At 39.4% G+C, this 27,877-nt stretch overlaps 1 protein-coding gene and 1 pseudogene across 2 annotated transcripts; one reads left to right on the forward strand and one right to left on the reverse strand.

The window, feature by feature from the left end:
* Positions 1–1,213: 1,213 nt before the first annotated feature.
* On the reverse strand, positions 1,214–21,328 carry LOC306651140 (ubiquitin-conjugating enzyme E2 D4-like; annotated as a pseudogene). The gene is made up of 3 exons: positions 21,068–21,328; positions 3,500–3,913; positions 1,214–1,756 (listed from the first exon to the last, which is right to left on the reverse strand). The product of its transcript is annotated as a ubiquitin-conjugating enzyme E2 D4-like (transcript).
* Positions 21,329–21,365: 37 nt separating this feature from the next.
* Positions 21,366–22,052, forward strand: LOC306650645 (ferritin heavy chain-like; the record flags this gene model as incomplete). Its single annotated transcript, XM_079122750.1, has 1 exon — positions 21,366–22,052. One exon carries the CDS (start codon positions 21,366–21,368, stop codon positions 21,918–21,920), a length of 555 nt encoding a protein of 184 aa, XP_078978876.1. The 3' UTR covers positions 21,921–22,052.
* Between the last annotated feature and the right edge of the window lie 5,825 nt (positions 22,053–27,877).

Consider the following 27,877-nt stretch of genomic DNA (forward strand, 5'->3'; position numbering starts at 1 on the left):
TTTTTAATTTTTTGAGGAACCTGCACAATGTTTTCCGTAATGGTTCCACCCATTTATATTCCCACCAATAGCGTGCAAGGGTTCCTTTTCTCCCCTTCTTTGCAAACACTTTTTTTTTTTTTTTTTTTGGCACTGAGCACTTTAAATTAAAGCTACATCCCCAGTCATTTTATTTATTTATTATTGTTTTTCAGATATAGTCTTGCCAAATTTCTTAGGGTCTTGCTAAGTTGTTGAAGCTGACCTCAAACTTGCAATCTGCCTCACTCACCACCCCCTCCCCCTGCCCCAGTCACTGGGATTTCAAGTGAGCGGTACTGCTCCTGGAAACCAATATTTATCTTCTTTCTGACAATAGCTTTTTTAGCAGAGGTGTGATGAAATCTCATTGTAGATTTTATTTGCATTTTCCTGATGATTAGTGATATTGAGCATCTTTTCTCCTTTTGGTCATTTATATATATTCTTCCTTCTTTTCTTTTTTCCATTCTCTCCCTCCTTTCTTCCTTCCTTCTTTTCTTCTTTCTTACTTTTGCAGTGCTGAGGATCAAACCCTGGGCCTTCTGCATGCTAGCCAGCTCCTCTACCACTGAATTATAACTGCCTCCTATATGTCCTATTTTGAGAAATAATTACTCAGATCTTTTCCCCATTTTTAATATGGTTACTGGAAATTTTGTAATTGATTTGTATGGGTTCCTTATTTATTGTCAGTATTAACCTCTTATGAGATATGACTTGCAAATGTTTTCTGCAGTTCCATAGGTTCCTTTATACTCTGTTGGTTTTTTTTCCTTTTCTGTGCAGAAGGTTTTTAGGTTAATACAATTTTTTTTTAGTTTTATAAGGGAATTGTATTTTTATTTACATTTGAGTCTTGCCCCTCCCTGTGTTCTAGTCTGCAAATGACTTACACTTGGACTTTGTATAGGATCCTGGTGGGAGAAGGTGGAGGTAAGGAAAAACCTCATCACATAGAAAAGCATAACCCAGATCTCACTATGGTTTCATAATTTTGTTCTTGCTTCTAAAAAGGATGGTCATCTCTCATGAGGGGAGATGTTATGTTCTTTATATCCTGACAATTTACACGTGCTGCTTCTTAGTGTGAGGAGAGAAATGCAGTGTGTGGCACTGCAGAGGAAGACAGCAGAAGCCACAGAAGGAGACCTCACTTTCTGATGATGCTGTCCCATTCCTAGAGTCTCCAGGATGCACTCAGATTCCTTGGGATGTAATTCTGCAGCAGACAGGATGCAAGGGAGCTCACTCTATTCTGGGCACCCAGGGCAGCGCTGAGTTCTAAAGGCAAAGGGCATGTGGTGAGAGGCCAGGCTAGGCCCTCATGTAGTGCCATAGTGAGCAGCAGCACCATTTGAGGCCAGGCAGGGGAGGCATGCAGGGACTGGCCTCCCAGAGACCAGCAGGTGAGTTGGGGTAGACAGACCCATTCCCATGTAACCAGAAAGGTTGTGGATCATTGTTATGATGGTTGTTGATTAGGCATCAAAGATGTGACATTATCAAAGCCACCATGACTGAGAATGGCACCAACATGCTGTAGCCAAGGAAAGTGAGTGGCCCACATGTGTGTAAAGAACAGGTAGTACTCTGTGAGTGGCTCAGGAGATAGCTCAGAGCTTCACAGGAAGATCTCTCTGCCTGACCAGCTTCTCTTGAACAATGTCTCCCACGAAACCTCCAGGGCACTTACATAGCATATTTCTGTGTCTACTCTCTTGCTAGTCTGTTGTACCTGGAAGAAAAAAGCAGAGGGAGTGACACTCTCACTTGAAATGGTCATGTCCCTTCAACTTGGAGCAGAGAACATGACTGATATGGGGAAATACTGCTGCTTGTCAAACATTCAGGACTGATGGATGAATAAAATTAAAAAAAAAAAAAACTTTTCTTGGAGGAGGAACACTTCAGTCATGGCTGTAATCCCCTTACTTGGTGAGTCCTGTTGACCCTTCTTAACTATCTGCTGTGGAAGATGTAATACTGCAGCAAACTTCCATCCTTTCTCTCTCCTGTCCTTCAGTATGTTTGCAGAAGATACACAAGGTTCAGCTTGGAATAGTTCCAGGCTGTCCTGCACACAAACTCTAGAACCTGGTCACTTGTGTGTGAATCAGCACCACCATCTGCAGCTGGGCCACCTCTTTGCCCTCACCTCCTTGGCTGTTTACCATTAAAAGACTATCTGTCTGAGGACAACTGAATATGTCTGTGTGTAAAGTGCATGAAGCAGTCCTGGCACCAGTGAGGGTTACCTAGGTATTTGCATTTATCTTCATTATTGTAGTGAGATCTGATGCCATGTGTCTGTAAATTAGATTTGTAGTTAGAGGACACACTGAAAAAAATTCCTTTTGTTATGTCTAAAACAGCTTATAATCAACTGGTTTTTACCCCCATGGTTTAGGGAGTGAACCCAGGGCTTGTGAATGCTAGGCAAGAACTCTGGTACTGAGCTACATCAGTGGCCTCAAAAGAAATGTTAAAGTAACTAAATACAATTTAAAATTTAATCAGTTAAAACTTGTTTTGACAGCTACAGGAAACTTCAATGAGGGTAATAATGAAGTCTATAAAGGTCTCAAGAAAAATGTGTTAGAAAAACCACATTCCATTCTAATCTCTTTAGACAGAAGAGAAGTAATAAACAAAAAGACTCACTGATTCTTTGTTTTTTGAGAAAGGGTCTCGCCAAGTTGCCTAGACTGGCCTCAAACTCTTGATCCTCCTGCCTCTGCCTCCAAAGAAGCTGGGATTACAGGTGTGCACCACTGCACCTGGCTTTGCAGATATTCTTCACAAAAGCCAGTAATAACTCTCCCTCAGGTGCCATTCAAGAGCAGTTCTCCTGCTGTCTAGGTCTCATCATACCTGGCTCCTTCTTGCTAACTGTCAACATACAGACTAACACAGGCTGATGATTCCTGGGCCTGCTCTGCCAGCCAGCCAGACACCCCCATGCTTCAGTGCACAAGGTTGTGCCTGGCCAAGGGAGACAGAATTCCACTAATTCTGGTTGGGAGGGTCTGTTGGTGAAATAGCAACATACTGCTGACTTCTGACCTCACCCAACAAACTGACCATAGCTGTGTTTACCACCTTGAATGGCTTCAGCCTTATTCTGGGTATATCCAAGCAGACAAACACTTGTCTTATGCCATAAACTTTAGAATTTTATGCAGAATTTTCCAGTTGTCAGATTCTTCTGAGTCCATCCTTGGCTGACCACTGACTTTGCTGGCCTCAAGGCAGGGCATGGCAACAATATTTTAGGGTTCAGTAGGACAGCTGATGAACTATCCAGGAAGGTGGATTGCTTTTATCCCCTTCTCTCTCCTTAAGAGTCAAAGGACATGTTAGTGAGAGCCTAGAGGCCACACCCAGGACACGTTCACTGTGTGCATAGGCTCAGCTCAGGTAGGAAGATGCCTGTGGAAACACGGGCAGCCATGGCACAAAGGCAATCCAAAGAAGACACATATTCTCTCTGTTGGCCTTGTAGGTGTGGGCTATTTCTGGCACCAAAAGGTCATTAGGGTTGGGGTTGCTGAACAGGGAGCAGATGGACAAGAGAATTTTGGACAGTGCTGGAGACCACTGTAACCACAGAATGTCCAGGCAGATGCTACCATTGCTGTTGATATCGGGGTGATAGATTTTGGTTGTGAAAGTGACCTTTGGGAGCTTGATAGATTTTAGTTGTGAATGTGACCTTTGGGTCTTGAAAGTGTAATCCATAGGAAAATGGATGGTCAGGAAGAAAACACCTCCCTGGTGAGGTCTGTCATTTGGGCCCATGATTGTCACCTGCCAGTGGAACAAATCATTACCCACAAGTCCTGTGGAACACTGGGCAGGAGGATCCCCTGAAGTCAGTCATTTCCTTCTGGATCTGCTTTCAGCGCCATCCTCTCCAATGCTTGGGATTGAGCAATGCGGGGGGGCTGCCTGAGGTGGCCTGCTGCCGCAGTCAATACAATTCTACATGTCTCTTTTTGATTTGTTGTATATGCTTTGGGTACTGTGTTAAGAAACTTTTCATCACCAAGTTGACAAGAACCTAGAGGCGGAAAAGTTTATTTTGTTTCATGGTTTCAGAGGTTCAGTTCATGGTCAGCCAACTCCACTGGTCTGGGCCCAAGGCATGGCAGAACATCATGGCAGAAGGGTGGCAGTGGAGGATTGCTGTTCACTTCGTGGTGGCTAGGGAAAAGAAAGAGAGAAGTAGGAGTCAGGGCGACAAGATATAATCCCTAAGGGCACTTCTTCAGTGACCCACCTCCTCCAGCCATGCCCTACCTGCCTTTAATTTACTACCCAGTTATTTGTCCCAAATTATGACTCCATCAAATGGATTAATACATTGATTATATTACATCTCCCATAATCTAATAATTTCACCTCTTGCACTAACACAGGAGCTTTTGGGGGATACCTCATATCCATACCATAGTAGGTGCCTATGCCAAGAAGTTTTTTCCCTATTGTTTCTTTTAGTAGTTTTATGATTTTAGAACTTATCTTTAAGTATTTAATCCATTTTGAAATGAATGTTTTTATATGATTTTTTTCTGTTTTAAAGTCTTTCATTTTTTCCTTTTTGTAATTGGCAATTTATAGTTGTACATAATGATGGGATTGGTTGTTACATATTAATACATGCATGCAAATAGCTATAATTTGGCTAATATTATTTCCCAGTATTTCCCTTTTCCTTTCCTTCCTCCTTTGCCAGGGTCCCTTTCCTTTACTCTACTGATCTCCCTTTGACTTTCAAGAGACCCTCCCACCCAATCCCATCCTTCTTTTCCCTTTTCTTCTTTAGCTTTCATATATGACTCTTTCCTTTCTAAGTTTGACTTATTTGGTTTAAAATAATGTTTTTAAATTCCATCCATTTTCCTGCAAATGACACAATTTCATTCTTATTTATAACTGCATAAAACTCCATTGTGTATATTATAATACATTTTATTTATCCATTCATCTATTGACAGACACCTAGACTGGTTCCATAATTTGGCTATCATGAATCATGCTGCTATAGACATGGGTATGCATGCATCGAAATAGTATGATGACTAATTCTTTAAGATAAATACTGAGGAGTGGGATAGCTGGGTTATATAGTTTCTCCATTCCTAGTCTTTTGAGGAACTGACATACTGATTTCCATAGTGGTTGTACTAATTTACAATCCCACCAAGAGTGTAAAACAGTTCATTTTTCTCCATACCTTCCCCAACATTTATTATTGTTTGTATATTTGATGGCTGCCATTCTAACTGAAGTGAGATGAAATCTCAGAGTAGTTTTGATTTGCATTTCTCTAATTGCTAAGATATTGAACAGTTTTTCATATATTTCTTGGTCATTTGTGGGTTTTTGTTTTTTTAGAAATATCTTTTTAGATCTTTTGCCCATTTATTAACTGGGTTATTGGATTTTCTGTATAAGTTTTTTGAATTCGTTATATATTCTGGATATTAATCCTCTGTCTCTAGCAGAGTAGAGTGGCTAGCAGAGATTTTCTTCCATTTGGTAGATTCTGTGTTTACACTCTTGTTTCCTTTGCTATGCAGAGGTTTTTTAAAATTTAATGCCATACCATTTATTAATTCCTGGCGTTATTTCCTAAGCTTTAGGGATCATATTGGGAGAGTCATTGCCCACACCTATATGTTGGAGTGTTGAATCTACCTTTTCTTCTAAGAATTGCATAATTTCTGGTCTAATTCCTAGGTTTTTGATCCATTTTGAGTTGACTTTTGTGCAGGGTGAGAGATAAGAATACAGTCTCATTTTCCTACATGTGGATGACCCGTTTTCCCATCACCATTTGTTTAAAAGACTATCTTCCTCCAATATATGTTTTTGGCACCTTTGTCAACAATCAGATGACTGTATATATGTGGGTTTGTCTCTGCATCTTCTATTCTGTACCATTGGTCTGTATGTCTATTGTTATGCCAGTACCATATAGTTTTTGTTACTATAGTTCTGTAGTATAATTTGAAGTCGGGTATTATACTTTTTCAGCTTAGAATTGTTTTGGCGATTCTGGGTTTTTTACTCTTCCAAATGAATTTTAGGACTGTTTATTCTAGTTCTGTGAAGAATGTCATTGGTATTTTGATGGGAATTTCACTGAATCAGTATGTTGCTTTTGGTAATATGTTCATTTTAACAATATTAATTCTGCCTATCTATGAACATGGGCAGTCTTTCTATCTTGCATCTTCTTCAATTTCTTTCTTTAGTGTTCTATAGTTTTCATTGTAGAGGTCTTTCACCTCCTTGGTTAGATTTATTCCTAGCCTTTTTTTTTTTTTTTTTTAGGTTATTGTGAATGGAATTGTTTCCTAATCTCTTTCTCAGAAGATTTGTCATAAATATATAGTAAAGCTATTGATTTTTGTATGTTGATTTTGTAACTTGCTACTTTGATTAATATATTAGCTCTAGCAGTCTTCTGGTGGTGCTTTTTGGATCTTCTAGGTATAGGATCATATCATGTGCAAACAGTGATAATTTGACTTCTTCCTTTCCTACTTTTATTCCTTTTATTTCCTTCTCTTGCCCAATTGCTTGGCTAGAATTTCTAGTACTTGTTCTGAATTTTAAAGAAAATGCTTTCAGTTTTTCCCCATTCACTATAATGGTGACTTTGAGTTTGTCATATATAACCTTTATGATGTTGAGATAAATCCTTTAATTGTTAGTTTCTTCAGTGTTTTGATCATGCATGGCTAACAGCTGCTGAATTTTGTTGAAGGCTGTTTTAGTCATCTTTTTTGCTGCTGTGACTACAAAGATCTGACTGGAACAATTTTAGGGAAGAAAAGTTTGAGGGCTCATGGTTTCAGAGGTCTTAGTCCATAGAAAATCAGCTCCATTCCTCAAGGCTTGAGGGGACACAGCATCATGGTGGGAGAGGATGGCAGAGGGTAACAGCTTATATCATGTCAGGAAGCAGAGAGAGAGAGATTTCTCTTGCCAGACACAAATATATGTACCTCAAAGCCATGCGCCAATTCTCACCTCCTCTAGTCATACTCACCACTTCACTTTCCACTCAATCCCTATCAGGGGATTAATTCACCTATTGGGTTAAGGTTCTCACAACCCAATCATTTCTCCTCTGAACCTTCTTTCATTGTCTCACATGTGAGCTTTTGGCGGGGGGGACATCTCACATTCAAACCATAACAAAGGTTTTCTCTGCATCTATTGAGGGAACTATGTGATTTTTATCTTTAATTCTACTCATAAAGTGAATTGCATTTATTGATTTGAGTAGTTAAACCATCCTCGCATCCCTGGGATAAAAAGCACCTGGTCATGATGTACCATCTTCTTATTTCATTGAATGCAATTTGCTAATATTTTATTAAGGATTTTTACATTTAAGTTCATCAAGGATATTAGTCTGTAGTATCATTATCTGTTTTTGGTATGAGGGTGATATGTACTTCATAGAATGGATCTGGAAGTATTCTATCCCTTTCTATTTCATGAAATAATTATAATTATTTTAATGATTATAAATTATATCCATTTTTTTGTATTTACTAAGACTTGCTTTTTGGCCTAAAATATGATCTGTTTGGGAGAAGGTTCCATGAGCAGCTGAGAAGAAAGTGTATTCAGTTGTTGTTTGAAATATTCTATAGATCCCTGTTAAGTTCATTTGATTTATAATGTTTGCTTGATCTGTAGAATCTTTACTGAGCTCATGTCTGGAAGACCTGTCTATTGGTGAAAGGGTGTGTTAAAATCACACAGTATTATTCTACTTGTGTCTGAGTCTTTGATTCAAGAAGTGTCTATTTTATATAATTAGATGCACCAATGTTTGGGCAATATACATTTAATATTGTCATATTTTCTTCTTGTTTTTCCATTTACCAGTCTGAAATGACCTTCTTTGTTCTGGTTAATTTTAACTTGAAGTTTGCTTTGTTAAATATGAAAGGAGATACTCCTGCTCGTTTTTGACCATTTGCATGGTGTATCCATTTCCATCCTCTCACACTCAGCCTGATTATCTTTGTCTGTAAGGTGAATTTCTTGCAAACAATATCTAGCTGGATTTTGCTTTTTAATCCATTCTTCCAGCCTATGTCTTTTAACATTAGAGTTGAGACCATTTATATCAATGTTATTATAGAGAGATGTTTACTAATTTCTGCCATTTTGATTTATTTATAATGCTTAATGTGGTCCTTTTTCTCATTTGCCTAGCTACTCTTCAAATGAGATTTCTCCACGTGTGAGTTATGGGGTTTGTTTTTTATTTCTTCTGTGTAAAGTATTTCTTTAAGTACTTTCTATAGTCCCATCTTAGCAGTCATGAATTCTTTTAGTTCCAACTCATCTTAGAAGGTTTTTTATTTCACCTTAAATTCTGCAGGATAGCTTTGCTTTATTTAGTATTCTTGTTTGACAATTATTTTCTTTAAGGGCTTGAAAAACATCATTCCAAACCCTTCTGGATTTTAGAGTTTGTAAAAAAGAAATTGTAAGTAATTCTGATTGGCTTGTGTTTAAATTTGACCTGACGTTTTTCTCATGTGGCTTTTAAACTTCTATCCATTTTCCGTATTTTAGATACTTCAATTATAATGTGTTGGGGAGAAGTTCTTATTTGTTTTAAATAAACTTTTACTTGTAGATGGACACAACACTTTATTTTATTTGTTTATTTTCATGTGGTGCTGAGGATTGAACCCAGTGCCAAGGCAAGCACTCTACCACTGAGCTACAACCCCAGCCCAAGAGGTTCTGTTTTAATCTTGTCCTTTTGGTTTTCTAAATGTTTCCTGTATCTGGATGTCCAAAGTTTAGAATTTTTTTTTTTTGTTATTGTTTCCCTGAAGAATTTAGCGATACCATTTACCTGCATCTCACAACCCTTCAATTCCAATGATTCTTAAATCTGGTTTCTTATTATTATCCCAGAGTTCTTGTATATTCTGGTCATAATTACTTCTTTTCTTTTCCTTTAGACTGTCTGAATATTCAAGGCTGGTCACTTTGCCTTCCAGTTCTGAATTTCTGTCTTCAGATAGTCTACTCTATTAGAAAGACTTTCAACTGAACATTTCATTTGATTTATTGTGCCTCTCATTTCCAAGATTACTTTTTGGTTCTTTTTAAATATCCATCACAACCTGCATGATGGTTAGTTCAGGAAACTGAATGAGGGACAATGGGGGATTGGAAAAAATAAAGAGGCACACACATAGAGAAAAAGCTGGGACTTGGTGGGCACCATACTTGGATGGAGTGCAGTGACCATGAGTCAGCTCAGCACGTTTATTATACAGGTTATATCATTAAAAGGATTTATTGTGAGAAAGTTTCTTCAAACTTCTCAAAGTGAAGGACAAACTTCTGTGCAACCTAATTATAATTATCAGGTTGCACCCATAACTCTATCTCTGGACATCTGGCATTTGAACTTAAGGTCAAGAACCGAACAACTCTGTGGCTGGCACAGAACCCCCTTTTGAACAGGGTGTCACCATAGCAACTGGGCAATCTTCAATCAGTGCCTTTGCACTGAGAAATTCCCAAGAAACATATTGCCTCTGTCTCTGGGCAGTTCAAGGACCATAATTCATTCACTGCTCCCAATGAATATCTTTATCTTTTTTTAAATTTCTCATTCATATCCTGCATTGATTTCCTTAAATCATGCAGTTGTTTTTCTGTGTTTAGATTTTATTGATCATTTTTATAATCATTCTTTTGAATTCTTTAGCTGATATTTTATCCACTTCAATATCTTTGTAGTCAGTTGCTGGTAAATTGTGAAATTTGGGGGGTGCCATGTTACCTCATTTTTTTTTCATATTTCTTGTATTCCACTTTTCAGTTTTATGCATCTGTTTGGATGGATTTCTCTTCTACTTCATGTGTGAGCCTTTTTAAATCATAGCCTTCTCTTACCAAAATGTCCTAGAGTAATTTAGATTGAGATCCCATGTAGGTGACACAAAGAATGGTATCCATATCCTTTGAGTTAATTCTGTTTTTGCTGTAGGAGTGGATGTCTATGAGTGGGACTTTAGCTACCCCACCCCAAGCTATTCCTACTGGGGCCTGATCTTAGTATGGAATTTTTTGTCCCTTCTATTCTTTGTACTAAAGTATTGCTGAATTTTGAGTGTGGTTAATTTGTGTATGGAATAAGGTGTGCTATCTCTTAGCTGGCATTTGTTCAGCATGTGAGTCTCTACCCTGTAGTGTTCTTATAGTTTCCTAGCACCTTGCTGAGAAGTAGTACTCCAGCTGCTTAAATCCTGAGCCATGGAGCAACCCTGTTTTTATACATCATAAGATGTAGGTCCAATTTTTTTCTTATCCATGTGGAAATCCAGTTTCCCCAACATCATTACTGAATAATCTATCATTTCCATTGTGTCTTCCCTGGCACGCTTTTTAAAGATTGCTTGACTGTAGATGCAAGGGTTTATTTCTGGGCTCTCAATTACTTTTTACTACTCTATGTCTGTTTTTATGCCACTGTTATGATTACTGTAGCTTTGTAATATAGTATGAAATGAGGAAGTGTGATACCTCTAGGTTTATTTTATATTATTATTATTTTTTGTGTGTGTGTGTGGTGCTGAGGATTGAACCCAGGGCCTGTGCTTTCTAGGCAAGCACTCTGCCAATTGAGCTATATTCCCAGCCCCTCTAGGTTTATTATTTTGCTTAATAGTACCTTGGCTATTCAGGATATTCTGTGGTTCCAAACAAATTTTAGGATTTTTTTTCTTATTCTGTGAAAAATATAATTGGAGTTTTTATAAGGATTTCATGGATCAGTAGATACTTTGGGTAACATGGGCATTTTAACAATATTCTTCTGATTCATGAACTTGTGCTATTTCTCCATTTATTGTGACTTCTTCAATTTCATTGATCACTGTTTCACACTTTTCAGTGTACAGATCATTCATCTTCTTGCTGAAATTTTTTTCTCAGTATTTTATCTTTTTGATACTATTGTATATGGTATTGTTTTCTTAATTTCCTTTTTGGATAGTTATTTGGGTACAGAAATTGAACTGACTTTGGATTGTTGATGTTGCATCCTACAACTTTGATAAATTCATTTATTAGTTAAAACAGTTTAGTGGAATCTTTGGGTCCTCTAGGTAAATGATTGTGTCTTCTGAAAACAGATGTAATTTTACTTCATTTTTTTTCTGATATGGGTGTATTTTATTTCTTCCTTTTACTTTATTGTTTTGTCTAGGACTTCAATAATTCTGTTGGAAAGAATTCGCAAGAGTGGGTACACTTGCCTTTTAGCAGACCCATTGAATCTGATGTTAGCTGTGGGTGTTTCATATATGTTCTTTACTATGTCAAGGTAATTTCCTTCTATATCTGTTTGGATGACAATTTTAATCAAGAATGGATATTGAACTTTGTCAAATGCTTTCTCTGCCTCTATTGAAATAATTATGTCTTTTCCCACTCATTTGTTAATGTGTAGCTTCAAATTGGTTAGTTGCATATGTTAGACCATGCTTGCATTCCAGGAATAAATCCCATTTGTTTATGTTGGATAATCCTTTAACGTGCTATCTAGTTGAGTTTGCTACAACTTCATTGAGGATTTTTATGTATATGTTCATCAGGGATATTGGCTGTTGCCTTCTTTTCTCATAGTTTTCTTATCTAGTTTTGATATCAGAGTCATACTGACCTCATAAAATGTGTTTGGGATGTTCCTTTTTTTCTATTTTTTGGAAGAGCTTAAGAAGGATTGGTATTAATTCATTTTGAGTGTTTTACAGAATTCATTTGTGAGTCCATCTGGTTCTGAGTTTTTCTTTGCTGAGAGGTGCATTACTCTATTTCATAGTGCTATCATGGATTTCTTTCTTTCTTTCTTTCTTTCTTTCTTTCTTTCTTTCTTTCTTTCTTTCTTTCTTTCTTTCTTTTTCTTTGTACTAGGGATTGAACTCAAAGGTGCTTTACTACTGAGCTACATTTCCAGCCATTTTTTATGTTTTATTTTGAGAAAGGGTCTTGTTAAGTTGCCTAGAGTCTTGCTGAATTGCCGAGGCTGCCTTCAAACTTGCAATTCTTCTGCCTCAGACTCCTGAGCTGCTGAGATTATAGGTATGTGCCACTGTGCCTGGCATGACAGGATTCTTGATGCCAGCTAAGAGATTTATTTAGCTCACAGTTTTGGAGAATGAAAGTCTGAGATCAGTTTGCCCCGATTGTTCAGGCTCTTCCTAGAGCACCCTTGGTTGTGTTACAAGCTAGCACAGAATCAGGAAAGAAAAATGTATATGTTAGAAGGAAACAGGTGTTATGCACTTAGAAGAACTCACTCCAGAAAACCTGCATTAATCTCTTCCTAGGGCAGTGTCCCCATGTCCTTAGCACACTCCGCTAGGCCTCTCATCTTAAAGCTTCCATCACCTCAACACCACCACAATAGGGACAAATCTTCCAAAATGTGAAAATTGGGGGATGCAGTAGTGTGCATCTAAAATGTCCCTGAAATGCCCATATGTTAAAGGCTTTGTCCCCAGCTTGCTCCTAATGGAAAGTGGTGGAAACCTTAAGAGCTTGTGCCTAGTAGGAGGTCTTAGGTCACTGAGGGCATGAACTTGCAGAGGACTGTTGAATGTCAGTCTCTCTCTCTTTCTCTCTCTCTGGAGGCTAAGGCAGGAGGATCACAAGTTTAAAGCCAGCCTTAGCAATTTAGTGAAGCTGTAAAGCAACTTAGTGAGACCCTGTCTCAAATAAAAAATAAAATAGGCTGGGGATGTGGTTCAGTGGTTGAATGCCCCTGGGTTTAATCCCTGGTGCAAAAAAAAGTAAATTGAGTTAGCTGAGGTGGGGCACACAGGTAATCCCAGGGACTCAGGAGTCTGAGACAGGAGGACTGCAAGTTCAAGGCTGATCTCAGCAACTTAGTGAGGCCCTACTCAGTGAGACCCTGCCTCAAAACAAAAAATGAAAAGGGCTGGCAATGTGGCTCAGTGGTAGAGTACCCCTAGGTTCTATCCCCAGGACTTCAAAAACAAACAAACAAATAAACAAACAAAAACAAAACACAAACTCAAAAGCAAAAAAAAAAAAAAAAAAAAAAAAGCCATGATTATTGATAGGTGAAGGATTACTATTGCAAATTATTTCCCGTCTTTATGCATTTCTTTTTCCCTCTCTTTTTAAACTTTTCTTTCTATTATTTGATGATTTGGGGGTAGTTAAGTTTTCTGATTCTTTGTTCTTTACCTTTTGTGCATCTATTATAGTTATTTTTCTTTCAGTATAGTTCAAGGCCTGTGTAAAAGTTGTTGTAGTTATAACCATCTGTTTTAGGTCAATAAATACTTAAAATGAATGCAAAATCACTAGTTTTACTTTCCCACTACCACTTTGTGTTCCTGAACTTGAGTTTGCTTTTCTATATTATGCAACAATTAACATTTGTTTTAATCTTCTAAGGTTTATATTATAGTTAAAATCAACTAATGTGCCAACATTACAGTGCTATATCATCTATATTTGTCTATATATTTGTCTTTGTCATATTTATGCTTTCATGTTGCTGTTTACCATGTTTTATTTCAATTTGAAATCCCTTAATTTCCTATAATGCGGGTCTATTGGTTATAAACTGCATCAGGTTTACAATTTTGAGGGGAGGGTAAGGCACCAATCTTTTAAAGGATAATTTTGGCAGTAATTGTGGCATATTCTTAAAAAGTATATTGAATATAGCATCCCCCATCTCCTAACCTGTAAGATTTCAATTGATAAATTTTCTGATAGTCTCTTGGGAGTTACCTTATGTGAGATCATTTGTTCTTGATGCTTTCAAAATTGTTCCTTTGTCTTTGAGTTTTGATTAAATGTGTCTTGGTGTACTCTTTTTATAGATCATGATTTGGGATATTTGAGTTTTCTGAATGTGGAAGATGATTTCTCTTCCAGGATTGGCAAACTTTTTAGTCACTGTTTCTTTAAATAATTTATTTACTTTTTGTCTGTCTGTTCTTCTGCTACTGCCATAACATAATGTTGTTTCACTTGATAGTGTCCTATAAATCCCATAGGCTTTTGTCACTGGTTTTCGCTCTTCTTGCCCCTTATTTGTCTATTATCTGTATAATTAGAAATGTTGTTTTATATTTCTCCTATTTCTTCTTGACCAATTCCACAGCTGCTGTTATTTTAGTTTTCATTTCAGTCACTCTATTCTTTTTTTCTGGTTCTTTTTAATTATCCATGACAGTAGAATCCATTTTGACAAAATTATACAAGCATGGAATATATTTTGTTCTAATTCAGTCCCTAGTACCTCTCTTTCCCCTTCCCTTCCCCTACCCCTCTATTGTATTGGTGTATTTCTGAGGGGGTTATTGGAAGACTTCAGCATTTGTATCTGTAGACAAATATTGGCAGACATTATTCAATCTGTTGAGGGACCAAATAGTGCAAAAACGTGAAGGGAGGGCTAACATGTTCTGTTTCCATGGGGCATCCATCATCTCCTGTCTTTAGAATTTAGAGCTCCTGGTTCTTAGACCTCTTCCCTAAGACTGGGACTCACACTCTGGGCATTCCAGATTCTCCAGCTTTCAGATAGAAGTTTCCAGGACTTCTTAGTCTGCATAAGTATGTGAGCCAATTCCTATATCCTATCTATCGAGATCTACTTCTCTGTACTACCCTGCCTAATACACCTTGCACCTTGTTTTAATTTGAATATTATTACTTTCATCCCTACAAGATGGTAGGTGTGTATTCATTTTTTCATTTCCTCTCTTCTTCTGAAGGCTGAATACTCTGTGAGAACAAGGATGTTGTTTAATTAGTAACTAAATTAACAGCACCTTGAAAGAACAGAGTACAAAGTAGATGCTCGATAACTATTTGCAAATGAATTACCAAAGGAAGAGGAGGATTTTTTAAATTATAAGATTTATTAGCATTTTACAGCATTTTCCTCACACTTTTACAACAAAAATTCTTCATTGCCTTTTACAAAGAATGAATTTGTCCTGCTAGATGTAATTCTTCTTTCCCCAGAAGTTTCAGTTCATATTTTCCTGGTTGAAAAGAATGTATTACAGTTTTCTAAATTAAAATACATGCCTTTCCCATCATTTATATTATAATCACATCCAAAACAAAGGCTATGTGTCATTCATTTTCAACATTATATGTGCCAGTGATTCTGCTAATAATCTCCTATTGTATCTTAATACCCATCACCCAATTTAAACACAACAGACACTGAGACATTTTAGTGCATACATTGACAAAGGCATCTTGAAAATCAAAAAAGAAAAAAGGAATAGAAAACAGTATTTTGAGACATGACAGTGGGCAATGGTTCACTGGAATAGCGATGACATCTGAGACAGGTGAGAAAGGAGATTTCAGTCTTCCATCACACCAAAACTAGAATCAATCAGCTGGATTTTCCTCATACGAAATATTCATTAAAGAAGATGCATGCTTCATAGGCATAGTCTCATATTTGGGGTCAGAAATCAAGTACCTGAATGCCAGTTTTTCAACATTTTTTAATGTGACCTCATGTTTCAGGTAGCTTAGCTCCTCATCTATAAAATGGAAACCATAACAACAAACTTCAAGGCATTTTAGTGAGAATTAGATGACTTTACATAATTGCCCAATGCATCACAGAATTGAAGCTCAGCATATATTTATAGAAGAAAAGGAGGCAGGGAGGGCAGGAAGTAGGCATTGCAAAGGCACAAAGGAAATAAGCCAAGGCACAATTTGATGACATGAATCCTGGGTGAGTCTCCAAATGGATCACAATTAATTAATTCATTTCAGCTATTGCTTAAAATGAAGAAAAGTATTTGCAAAATAAGAGTCACTGGTAAGCATTTCTTTGCTTATTGGTGATGGCTAATCCCAATAAAATTAGTTTTCCTTGGAGAAAATTATATGGATTTCAGTTTCTCTATGCTGCAATTATCCACATTGGAAGTAGTTCTCTCTCTCTTATAAACACACACACACACACACACACACACACACACACACACACAATGGAAGCAGTATTTGAGTTATTCAAAAGTTAAGAGTTCATTGAAGAACATGGCCTCAAATCCAGTTTTTAGACAGAGCAAATTCAGGAGGGCCTCATAAATATGTTACTATAGATTCTTAAAGTTTTCAAAGTCTTTGCATCGTTATCTTTCTTTCTGATGCTTGCAAAATAGATAATGACTGGAAAATATGTTTTTCTACAATTTATAGTAATAAACTTTCAAAACTGACCTATGTAAGGTCAGGAGTGAGGTCTAGAGTGAAAATCTTCTCACTGTGTCATATTTCCACACTGACATTTAATGATATTATGAAAATTAACTATTGACTTTGAAATCTTGGACTCCAGATGATGCCACTCAAACTAGGATAGAAACTGGGTTCTTTAACAAAGGAAACAGAATATTATGCATCATGTTTCTGCAAGTAGTTGGAGTCTGATTCTCCATTGCCTGGCATAGCAACCACACATGTGAGTAGTGAGGCAGGAGTGGGGATCAATTCAGCTCTGGAAGGCCACAAACTAAATGGAATTGGTTTGCATGGTCAGTAGTACCTATGTAAGGAGCTCCTGATCTCTCACCAGTTAAACAGAAGATAATGTCCTTATTTTCACTGTCATTAGATTACCTAAGGATTTTTTGTTGTTCATAATAAATATTACGGCTTTAAATTAAAAAAAAATGTTCACAACATCATTCATTTGACAAAGATTTGCATCAGGAAGAAGAATTCGACAACACATGGAAGAATTAAAACCTGATGAAATAGCTATTTGTATAGTTTAATATATGACCAGAAAACAAAAATCTGTCACTTTCTTAATTAATCTTCTTTGTCTGCTTCTTTTTTAATCCAAGGACACAGACAGCACTCAACTTTACAAATTCCATTGTATCTCACTAGAAAAGGAAAATTATATATCAGCCTTTCTAATTTTGAGGGGAAACATTTTGTATTTGCAAAAATTCTGGTCCTCCTTCCTCTACTCTTATGATCTTCCTTTCACTTGTTTACATATTTTTGATTGGTGCTTTCTACATCTATAAAGGTGTAATTCTCACTGGTATATTTCTGTATACACATCATGTGACTTTGTTAAATTCATTCAGCATTTTCCCTTTCCTGTGCCTCCTCCCTCCCCCTCAATCTCCTCCTTCTACTTCACTGATCTTCACCATATCTTTATGATGCCAATTCCCCACTTTTCCCCTTATTTTGCTCTAGCTTCAACACATGAGAAGAAACATTCGACTCTTGATTTTCTGAGTCTGACTTATTTCACTTAACATCATGTTTTTCATTTCCATCTATTTACCAGCAAATTCCATAATGTCATTCTTCTTTATGATTAAGTAAAAGTCCATTGTGTATATATACCACATTTTCTTTCTTTCTTTTTTTTTGTGCTGAGGATTGAACCCAGGGCCTTGTGCTTACAAGGCAAACACTCTACCGACTGAGCTATCTCCCCAGCCCTATACCGCATTTTCTTAATCAACTCATCTATTGATGGACCTACAGTCTGGTTCCACAATTTGGCTACTTTGAATTGCAAACACTCTAATTCTTAAACATTGCAAACCAAACCACAATCATCACGTTCACATTAAGATTATTTTAAAAGAAGATTTGTCTGGGCTGTGAAAATAGGTTACAATAGGCTGTAGCAAATTTCCTGAGAAATTTTCCTGTAGTGATGTATATATCCATGTAAGCCTCTCCTTCAAGCCAGTCACAACTGTAAAGCCAATGGTATAGTGGATAAATACTGAACAAACCAGTCGGATTACAGTGTCATATAGAGGCAATAAACCTCTGGAGAACCCAGTTCTAGGAGCACGTACGATGAAATATTTCCTTTGTTTAATGATTTCATTTCATTTCTGAAAGTCTGCACGGAGAAACACTAAGATTGAGGCCTATGGGGCAAGGCAGAAACAAGTTGGTGTCCCTATGCTGCCGTGTTTTTATCCTTGGCTGTAGGCAAACTGCTTCAAAGAAGGTCTCCTTATGATAACTTACAACAAATATTTTGCTACAGTCTTTAAGGATTATGAGGTGTGGATGCTTGCAAATATTTTGGTCATCGATTAATTTTACCTGTTTATTGGGCACCAGTTAATACTGAGGGATTTGGAACAAAAAATGAAATACCCCTGTAATTAACTTCCTAGACTGGGGACCAGGCAAGGTGAGGAACACCTATGATCCCAGAGAACTGGGAGGCTGAGGCAGGAGGATTACAAGTATGATATCAGCCACAGTAACTTAGCAAGACTCTATCAGAAAATTGGAAAGTGCTGGGTGTATAGCTGAGAAATAAGGTGCCCCTGGGCTAAAATTCCAACACTAAGGGGAAAAAAATCCCAGAGTGGAAAGAGGTGACTGAAAACAAATGTCAAATTTTTATTAATTTTTCTAATTCTAGGAATAACACCCAATGTTTATAACCAAAGAACTATTGAATTGAATTGGAATTTTCTACAAATAAACTACTCTTCCCTCCATTCACACACGTTTCATGTAAAATTAGACTAGGTAGAAAACATTGAGACAGAAAATCACTTGCAAGCCTCAAAGACAAATACATTACTTTTCTATATATACTTTCTTACTGAAGTTTTCAGCTCCATGAGAACTGGGTGAAGGGTGCCTCATTAAACATCAGAAGATAAATGTTATCAGAAATATGTCCTTTGCTAATATTCAGTAACATATCCTTGAGAAGTGGCATGGGGATGAAAAGACTTAATCTCAACAGCCAGGTGCAGTGGTGCATGCCTGTAATCCCAGTGGCTTGGGAGGCTGAGGCAGGAGGATCATGAGTTCAAAACCAGCCTCAGCAATTTAGTGAGGCCCTAAGCAACACAGCAAACCCTGTCTCTAAATAAAATATAGAAAGGGCTGGAGATGTGGCTCAGTGGTTAAGTGCTCCTGGGTTCAATCCTGGTACCAAAAAAAAAAAAAAAAAAAAAAAAATATATATATATATATATATATGGCATATCATAATATACAATATTTATTGAGTGTCATTAAAATATTGGACCTATAATTATCCACTGAAGTCAAGTATGATCTAAGGTTAGAAGGAAACACATATCTATTCTTTAGGACAGTGTGACTTGTCTTCTTTCTACCCTAAAACACATTTTTAGCTAGAGAAAATAAAGGGTTAGAACACTTCATATGATGAAAATAACAATATTTCTATGAGCTCTCAGGAACTGGTCCCCACGTATATGTGAAGTTGAAAGTTTCTCATGAGGACACAATCCTACATCAGTAAGATGTGTAAAATCAGATGTGTAAGTAAGACAGCAGTGAGATGTGTCATTTCTCAGTAAACACTGGAAAAGGACTAATTCTCATGTAATTCAAGTTCAATACACAAAGTTAACACTGTAAGCATAGAGTAGAATGGGTTAAGGATAGGGAGGTAGCAAAGCAACTTTGACACAGTAGAGGAAAAGCAAGTTATAGTAACCCCTAAATTCATAATGAAGGTGTAGTCCCTTGTAGGCTCTAGCTTGCTAATAATGTAAGAATTTATTTAAAAGAAGCATTCTGTGCCTTTCATCTCCAGTCCTGCAACATGAGTTGTTGGCAGCTATTTGTGGTTCTCATCATATCTTATCAACCAGCCCTTCTTTCTGGTGTCCAGGGGAAATAACTAATGTCTAAAAAGAAAAACTAGTCAGATCTATGTACATTTTCTTTATTATTCTTTATTTCCCTAAGTAAAAACAAATTCAGTTTTTTGTTTTGTTTTGTTTTTTTGCAGTGCTAGGGATTCAACCCAGGGCGTTGTGCTTGTGAGGCAAGCACTCTACCGGCTGAGCTATCTCCCCAGCCCCCACAAATTCAGCTTTTAAACTATCAAATTTATTACAATAAAGCACAAAATAGTAGTGGCAGTACTGTGAGGTTATGCATTCAATAGACTAAAGTAAGATCTACTGCACATTAAACAGTCTAACATAATATCGATCACATTGCTATTATAATAAAATTGTGTAATACAAAAGAAAATAGCTTAAAAAACAAGATCTGTTGATATCATTCTTATTAATTCTCCAGTACAGGAAGCTTTGCCATAGAATCACATAGACATAACTAAGGATCCCCATCTTAAAATTTTTAGTTTTTTGGACAGAAAGATAAAAAGAGCAATTGAGGACAATAACATCGGGCCTATTTAAATCTTTCCTGAATAAGCTACATTTGCAAGTTTAGTCACTTTCTCAGACTAACCTTGGGATTTATTGATTCTCAATTAGAGAATAAAAAACAACAAAGCTATTTGAGGGGCAATGAAAGTCTAGAGGAGGTTGGAGGGCATGAATACTTCCACATGGTTAGCAGCGCTTTCCCAAGAATACACCTAAACCTTTTGTTTTCCATCAGAGAAAAGAGAACATTGTATTTACCCAAGAGGAAATCCATGACCTAGTTACATGGGGTGAGCTGATCCGGGATATTAAGAGACCATTGAGATTGTCCATTTGGGGGTCCAGACAAGACGAAAAGAATGTGTTGCTAGGATTGTGGTGGAAGATTCCAGAGAGTCTAGGGACGACAGGAACCAGTCCGAAAAGAGTGAAACCCAGAAAGGTAGAAGGATGCAGAGATTTTGGAGCGACGCTCTGCTGTGGGAGAAGTGTGAACTTGATCGTGAGTGGGAGGAGAAAAGAGGCAGTGGCTGGATTTGTTGAGTTCTGGAAAAGGGGTGAGGGCGTATTGAAAAGGGTCATTAATATAGACACTGACATCACTGAGGAAAGCTGACATTCAAATAAAGCAATAGGATATTAAACTTCACAAAAAGCCCTCCATTTAATGAAACAACCACACTTAGACAGTATTCACATGAGCCTCTTTCAAACCTAACCCGCGATTAACACAGTTTGCCCCTGTGTGCTTGTAACTTTAAAAAATATGACGTAGGTGAGACGTTGAGCGGAGTTGCCTGGGTTTCAACGGACCACATCCGGGCTCCGCCAACCCCTGACCCCTGACTCCTGAGGGAATCTCCGCCGCCATTACTGGCTCGAGGGCCGCCATTACCCGCTTCTCTTCCGCCCAGCGCAGCCCAGCCCCGCCCCGACACCGCCCACCGCCCACCAGCCGAGGTACCGCCCTCACCCACCCTGGCGGTGCTCAGAGGGCACCGCCGCAACCGCGGCCGGCGCCGCTGCCCACTGCGCAGCCCCAGAACCCGCGCAGCCATCCCCTTCGTGGTGGAGCCGCTCCAGCCGCCGCCTGTCATGGTCCCCGTCGTGGTGGCCTCGCAGGTGAACCACAATTACCACCCTGACTGCGAGGTCGCCGTCAACCGCCAGATCCAGGTGCAACTGCACGCCTCCTACGTCTACCTGTCCTTGGCCTTCTACTGCGACGGCCACAGCGTGGCCCTGGAGCACTTCTCCAGCTTCTTCCTGCGCCGCTCCCACGAGTGGGGGGATGGCGCCGAGAAGCTGATGAAGATGCAGAACCAGCGCGGAGGCCGCATCCGCCTCCAGGACATCCTCAAGCCCGACCGCGATGACTGGCACAGCGGCTTCCAGGCCATGGAGCGCGCCCTGCACCTGGAGAAGAGGGTCAACCAGAGCCTCCTGGAGCTGCACCGCCTGGCCACCGAGAGGGAGGACCCCCACCTCTGCCACTTCCTGCGGAGCCACTATCTGCACCAGCAGGTCCTCATCATCCGGGAGCTGGGCGGCTACCTGACCAACCTGCGCAGGATGGAGGCCCCGGAAAACCCCCTGGCCGAGCTCCTCTTTGACAGGCTCACCCTGGGCCGCAGCGACAAGGACAACTGAGCAGGACTGTGCCCCAGCCCATGCCAGGGAGTCTTCCCCGGGTGGGTCCCAGGCCGGCCTGCACATTGCCCTTGCAGCCCATTCACCTTAGTTTCGGCCTTTCAGTTTCATTGTTACTTCCAATAAAGTTATTTATTTGGTTCTTAAGGAAATGAAGGTGTCCAGTTGATGTGTGTGTGTGTGCGCGCGCGCGCGCGTGCAAAGCTCTCACCTTTTGAGAATGAGGGCAGATCCCTGATTCTTTCTGGCCACGCATGTCCCATCCACAGGCTGCTCAGAATCTCCACGAGTAGAGAGGAAAAAGTATTGCACAGGCTCCTGGAAAACACAAAATTTGTCTTTTATAACCTCTGCGAGCAAGAGGGACAGGATCCTGTGGGAGGTTGTCGTGGGGTCTTCATGGCTATTTACTGCTGGGTGTAAGAACATGGCGCCTCTGGTGAAGAAGTGAAGGGAATGGGATTGAGTATGTATTATAATAAAGGAATCTTAAACTATACCTGAAAACTTTCAGATTTTAGTCTAAAGAGGACACAATGTGTGGTTGTACTACTCTTTGATAAACAAGTTAAGAGAGAAACACTACCAGTTTTAACAGATGGGGACAGAGATTTTTCAAATGAGGGAAGGTTCTTAGATTTCTTGGATTCATCTGAAAAAGACAATTCAGGTATGAACACATATGATTCTTCACAATAAAATGTTCCCCAAGGCGATTGTGAGATTATCAGGGATACCACCCAGATTTCATCAAGCCAGTAGCTTTTCCCTGAAGACTGGGTAGCAAGACCACCCTCTAGAACCTTGTTGGTGAGTCCACTATTAAGAAGCCTTGTACAGGAACCATGAGGCAAAGTGACATGACCACTCCATTGGGTTGCAGGGAAAGTATGGAACCAAATCGATTATTCTTAATCCTTGAAATGTAATGGAATGTTTACTTTGGTTTTGGGCTTTCATGGTACCCTTCAGCCTTTCCTCATTTCTTATCTGTACTTTTTGGATTGCGAATTTCTATTGTTTGCTTGTCCTACCATTGTATTTTGGAAACAACTCGTCTGGTTTCACAGGTTCACAGCTGAGAGAAATTTTGCCTCAGGATTAAATCTTGCAGAGCAAGGTCATCCATGGAGTTGAAGCAACCATGCATGTCCATAGTCACCACTCTTGCAACCATGCCAGAAAGTTTTCAGACATATCACACATAGTAGCAGGCATGACTTTATTAGAAGAGAGAGAAAAGGGAAAAAGGAAACACTTTGAAGGGAGAAAGGGAGAGAGTGGATTTTCTCAGAGGGGAGAAGACCAGGTGCTCCTCCTGTTTTCATGGGAGTCCTAGGGAACTATCCAGAGAGTGCTGCCCATGTCCACCTCTTCACCTTTGACTGATAGCAGGATAGCATTGGACTTTCAAGTCTGTACTGCACATGATCCTACATGGAAGAGAGATTTTACTATTAGAATGACATGTTAAAGATCTAAGGCAACTCTGAGTCACCTTGGTCCATGCTGAGCAGTTCTAACTGGAACTTTTTCTTACAAACTTTTATGGTTGGGGGACGTTGCTTCTAATTATCCTGTCTCCCTGAGTTCTGGAATCTGATCTGTTGTAAAGATCACGGAAGCCCTCCCCCTGCCCGTTTGCTTCTCACTTTTTGCATCTCAAAACTGGGCCTAGTCACATAGGCAAGAAGGAAAGAGATAAGCGGGAAAGAACAGGAGAATAAAACCTATAAAAAGGACAAGATTTGCTCATCCTTGGAGAAGTCTGCTTTTACTTTTCTTTAATAAAGTTTCTTTCTACTCTACACTTGTCTTGGTGTGCTTCTCTGGCATCATACTTTAATACCTGAGGAAGCAGGACTCATTAAGGTAACCAGCAGTATCACTAAGCAGGGAAAATAAACAGTGACAATGTTAGGAGTAAATCTTCCCCATGAAGGACCAATGAATCTTTGATTCCAGCATCCAACATGGCTGGCAGACTCTATTCCTAATGTTCCCAACTGTACAGGTCCTTTTTATTTCTGGATCATACTTTAAATATCTGTGATAGGCCCTATTTTACAAGGTCTTTGTTTCCTGTCTGTTTTATGTATGTATGCACACCTGTGTGTTGTATTGTCGTGTCTGTATGATTTTGTGATTGACACCCTATCAAAATTGGCTTATAGATAAATGAATACTCATAAGTTTAATTAATGGACCCAAATGCCTTTCAGTTCATGTGACTTAAATAAAACTTTAACAATAAGGGTCAGTCTTAATTGGTAAAAGTAAAGATGCCTTTGAAATTACTGGCCCCATTGCTTCTCAGCCTTTTGGCTAAGATAAAGTGTGAAATTACTAATCCACACATTTTTTTCTAGGTGGCCACCAATCAGAGTGTTGATGAATAAGAATAGCCAGTGGTCAGCAATAAGAAATGATGGGCCCCAACTGAGGTCTTGTTCAAATGCAAAGGCCACACCCAGATGCTAACTGGTAGAAATATAAATGGGCAGCTTCAAGGCCTATTTCAAACGTAAATGACCATGAGGTTTACCTGTGGGAATGCTCCAGCCAGCTCCTTTGTGCCAGAGGCTGGAAAATTGAAGGTGGGAATGACCAGATAAAAGTTACCAGAAGAATTAAGATTCAGATTAAAGGACAAAACCAGTGGCCTTGACACTTTTTCAGTGCCTGTTTAATATATAAGCCCCTAAGCTAGCATACCAAAATGGGTTTTCCTGCTATCTGGCACGCTCTCACATGGCCAGATCTTCTTCCCCTCCATTATTGTCCATGGATTTCATTCTTCAAACCATCTAGACAAAAACCCAGGAGGAAGGTGGCAAAGCAAGGAACCTAGTCATCTCAGAACTCCAGCTTCATCTTTGAGGCTGTATGGGGAGCTTCAGAGGGGTGAGTGAACTGGACTAACGCTCCACCACTTTTCTTTTCCAGGAGTCATACTCCATTTTACACATTCCATCTCTATTAAAAATTCTGGACCCTATCATTCTGTTAAAAATGTGGCTGCTGAACTCAAGACTCAAGGGAAAGGCTTTGCTCGAGTGACATTTATCCATCCCTCTCTGCCTTTGGCAGAGAGAATGTTGGTCTGTTCTTGCTTCGGTCTCTTTCCAAAGTAATCCATTTGATTAAGAAACTGAGGTCTGACTTAGAAGCACCCTAAGTCTTTGGCTGGGGCTACTCCCCATTGTGATCACAGGGTTTCTTCCGATGGCTGAATGCCAACAGATGGCACATGGAAGCTCTGTCTCCACTTTAATCTCCTTTCATGGCCTCTCACCCAATGGTGGAGGGAAGGCCTCCCTTGGTAGCTCCTTGGATCCCAGGCTGAGGTAACTTTTCAGCATGATCAGGAAAATGGCACTCAGTCTTAGATCCTGTCCCACTGATAGCAGTTTTGTCAGTTTATACTTAATTGGACTACAGAAAAGATACCCTAAACCTTCTAGGAAGAATAGTGGGTCCTTAGGTTTCTAACCCTGCCAGATTCCCTAGGAAAACCCCATGACTCTCATTTTAACTGCTCTAAGACATTTTGTCCACTGCCTCCTTACCTCCTAGGTTAAATAAAGATAGCAGAGTCAATTGTCATCTACTCCTTCTCTCTTCCCGGTCTCAAATTTCAGATCTGTTACAGTGAGTACATTATCTTTGGCCTCTAAATTAGATTCCTTTATATAACAACCAGTATGACAGGACTTTGGTTGCCCTAATTATGAGTAAGAGGTCAAATACAGACATTAGGAAAGGTGTAAACTTGTTCAAGACACATGGCTTTCAGGAAATTGTCTCTCCCTTAGTACAGTAACTGAGAACACTATTGGTTTGTGTTCTCTGGGATACTCAACCCCACCCCAACTACCATGCTTCTATCATTGGGGTGAACAGTACAAAACCAGGGATTCTTCTTTAAAAAGGAAAGAACATAAAGGGGATTTGGGGCCATGTGTCCATAAGGGGCATCTAATCCAGCCAACTCAAGAGTCCTAGTCAGATCTCAGATTGCCAATAGCTTTGAGACCCACAGAATATCAAGGGATTCCTTAATCTGATTCAGACAATGGAGGGATGCCAAGGGTCACCTTCTTCCCCTTGTCTTTCAGATGGGTAATACTCGATCTTGCAGAAGCACTCATGCACTAGAATTCCTTTGACCTGCAAATCCTGGGGGCAAATGCACAATATTTTCTGTATTCAGGTGTAAGGCCCCCCAAAAAGGAAACCCCAACTCTGTCCCATGGATGGACAGCAATCCCAATGAACCGCAGGAGGCGTCACTTGATGCAAACCGCAAGAGGTGTTTATTCCAGCGCGCTGGGACCCAACTCGAGGAGTCGAGTCCCTAGCAGAAAATCTTGTAGGTTTATAAAGGCAGAAACCACACATCGGGAGGGGTCGCACATGAAAGGGAAAAGGGGGAACAAAGCTACCAGGAAATTTCAAAGGGGGTCTGGGTTTGCTGATAACATACAACATGTTTCACAATGTTTTACAACAGGACGTAGATTCTGGTCAATAGTTTCTGGTAATCATACTCTTTGAGCACTATCTGGCTATCTGGCTCAATTTACCCTTTTATTCTCTGTTTGGGGCTGTTTCTTGGAACAGTTTTAAGGGCTTTGTTCCCATTACTGGGAGGGTGACCTTAGGGAGTTGAGATGACTGGGAGGGTGACCTTAGGGAGTTAAGATAACTGCAAGGGTGACCTCAGACAGCTTAAAAAAATGTCCATTCTTTCATTTCCCCATTTTCTTTTCTGGTAAGTTCTAATCATGGAACTTCTGTCTCTATATACTCTTCTCCAAAGCTATTTCCTTGGCGGAGGGACTGGTATTATTGCCTGAGCATTAGTACCTGTACAGCACTTATTCTTTCCCTGATGAAGGTGACTAGGCGATTTCAGGCAGGCAAGAGCCAAGGGGGCGGGCCACCAATTAGCAGCCCCTTGTTTGCAGTCCTTGATAAACAGCCCTTGATAAAGGCAGGTACATTTGGTAATCAATGGCCTCCGGAGATCCTTGACATTCCATTCTTCCAGGGGCAGTCTCCAACTTGCAGAGGCAGATGACCTCATGGCTTCATTTCCTCGATTTGACCCGATCCCCTATTTCTACACTAACTACCTATTCCCAATTCTGGCTTCATTCCCCCTTTATCTTTAGGAACCCATAACTGCTTGTTAAAGAAATGAAAAGGGGCGTTGGTCATTCTGGCTGCTTCGAAGCTGAATGGGGGCAGCGAGGGGCAAGCAGTTTGGAGTTTCTTCTTTTTTAAAAAATTGGGTCAATCGAGGGGTCCCAGGAATAAGCCTGGTTGGGGAAGAGCAGGTTGTAAAGTCATCTGGGGGTGGCTGCTTCTATGATAGAAGAACAAAAAGACATGACTACTGAAATGAGATTAGCACAAAGTAAATGTTGCAGCATCTGAAACATGCCACTGAGTATCATGAAAATGACAGAAGTTAATCTCTCACCAGGAGGTGGAAGAACTGAGAAATTGTTCCCATAACTAGGCCTAGTGAAGGCTGGAGAGAACAAGGCCTTTATTTGGGGACTTTAACATTGTCATAGATGTCCCCAGAAAATATAGTTAAGCTACTTAATGTCATCTGATTTTGTAAAATATCCCTTTATTGGTATAACCTGTGTTTAGTAGAGATCTCTATACTTCTGTTACTTAGAAATAGATAATCATACTGGCAAACATAGATTAAGTTTACCTGTGTAGCTTAGGAAGGTCTGAAGGCCTTAAACTGACTAAAAACTTCTGACTCTGGCAGTTTCTCTGATAGTTATCAGGCTACATCTTAAGCTACATTTAACTATTATTTCCTTTAATTGCCCAAGAATGGCTATATTTTGGTTTTAACTGTTTTGCTGGGTATCTAAGATCAAGCTGGTCAAATTGACCTGGTTCCTGTCTTGTTAAAGAGTCAGCTGAGT

The sequence above is a fragment of the Sciurus vulgaris genome, assembly GCF_902686455.1.
Source record: "Sciurus vulgaris genome assembly, chromosome: X".
Classification (NCBI taxonomy): Eukaryota; Metazoa; Chordata; class Mammalia; order Rodentia; family Sciuridae; genus Sciurus; species Sciurus vulgaris.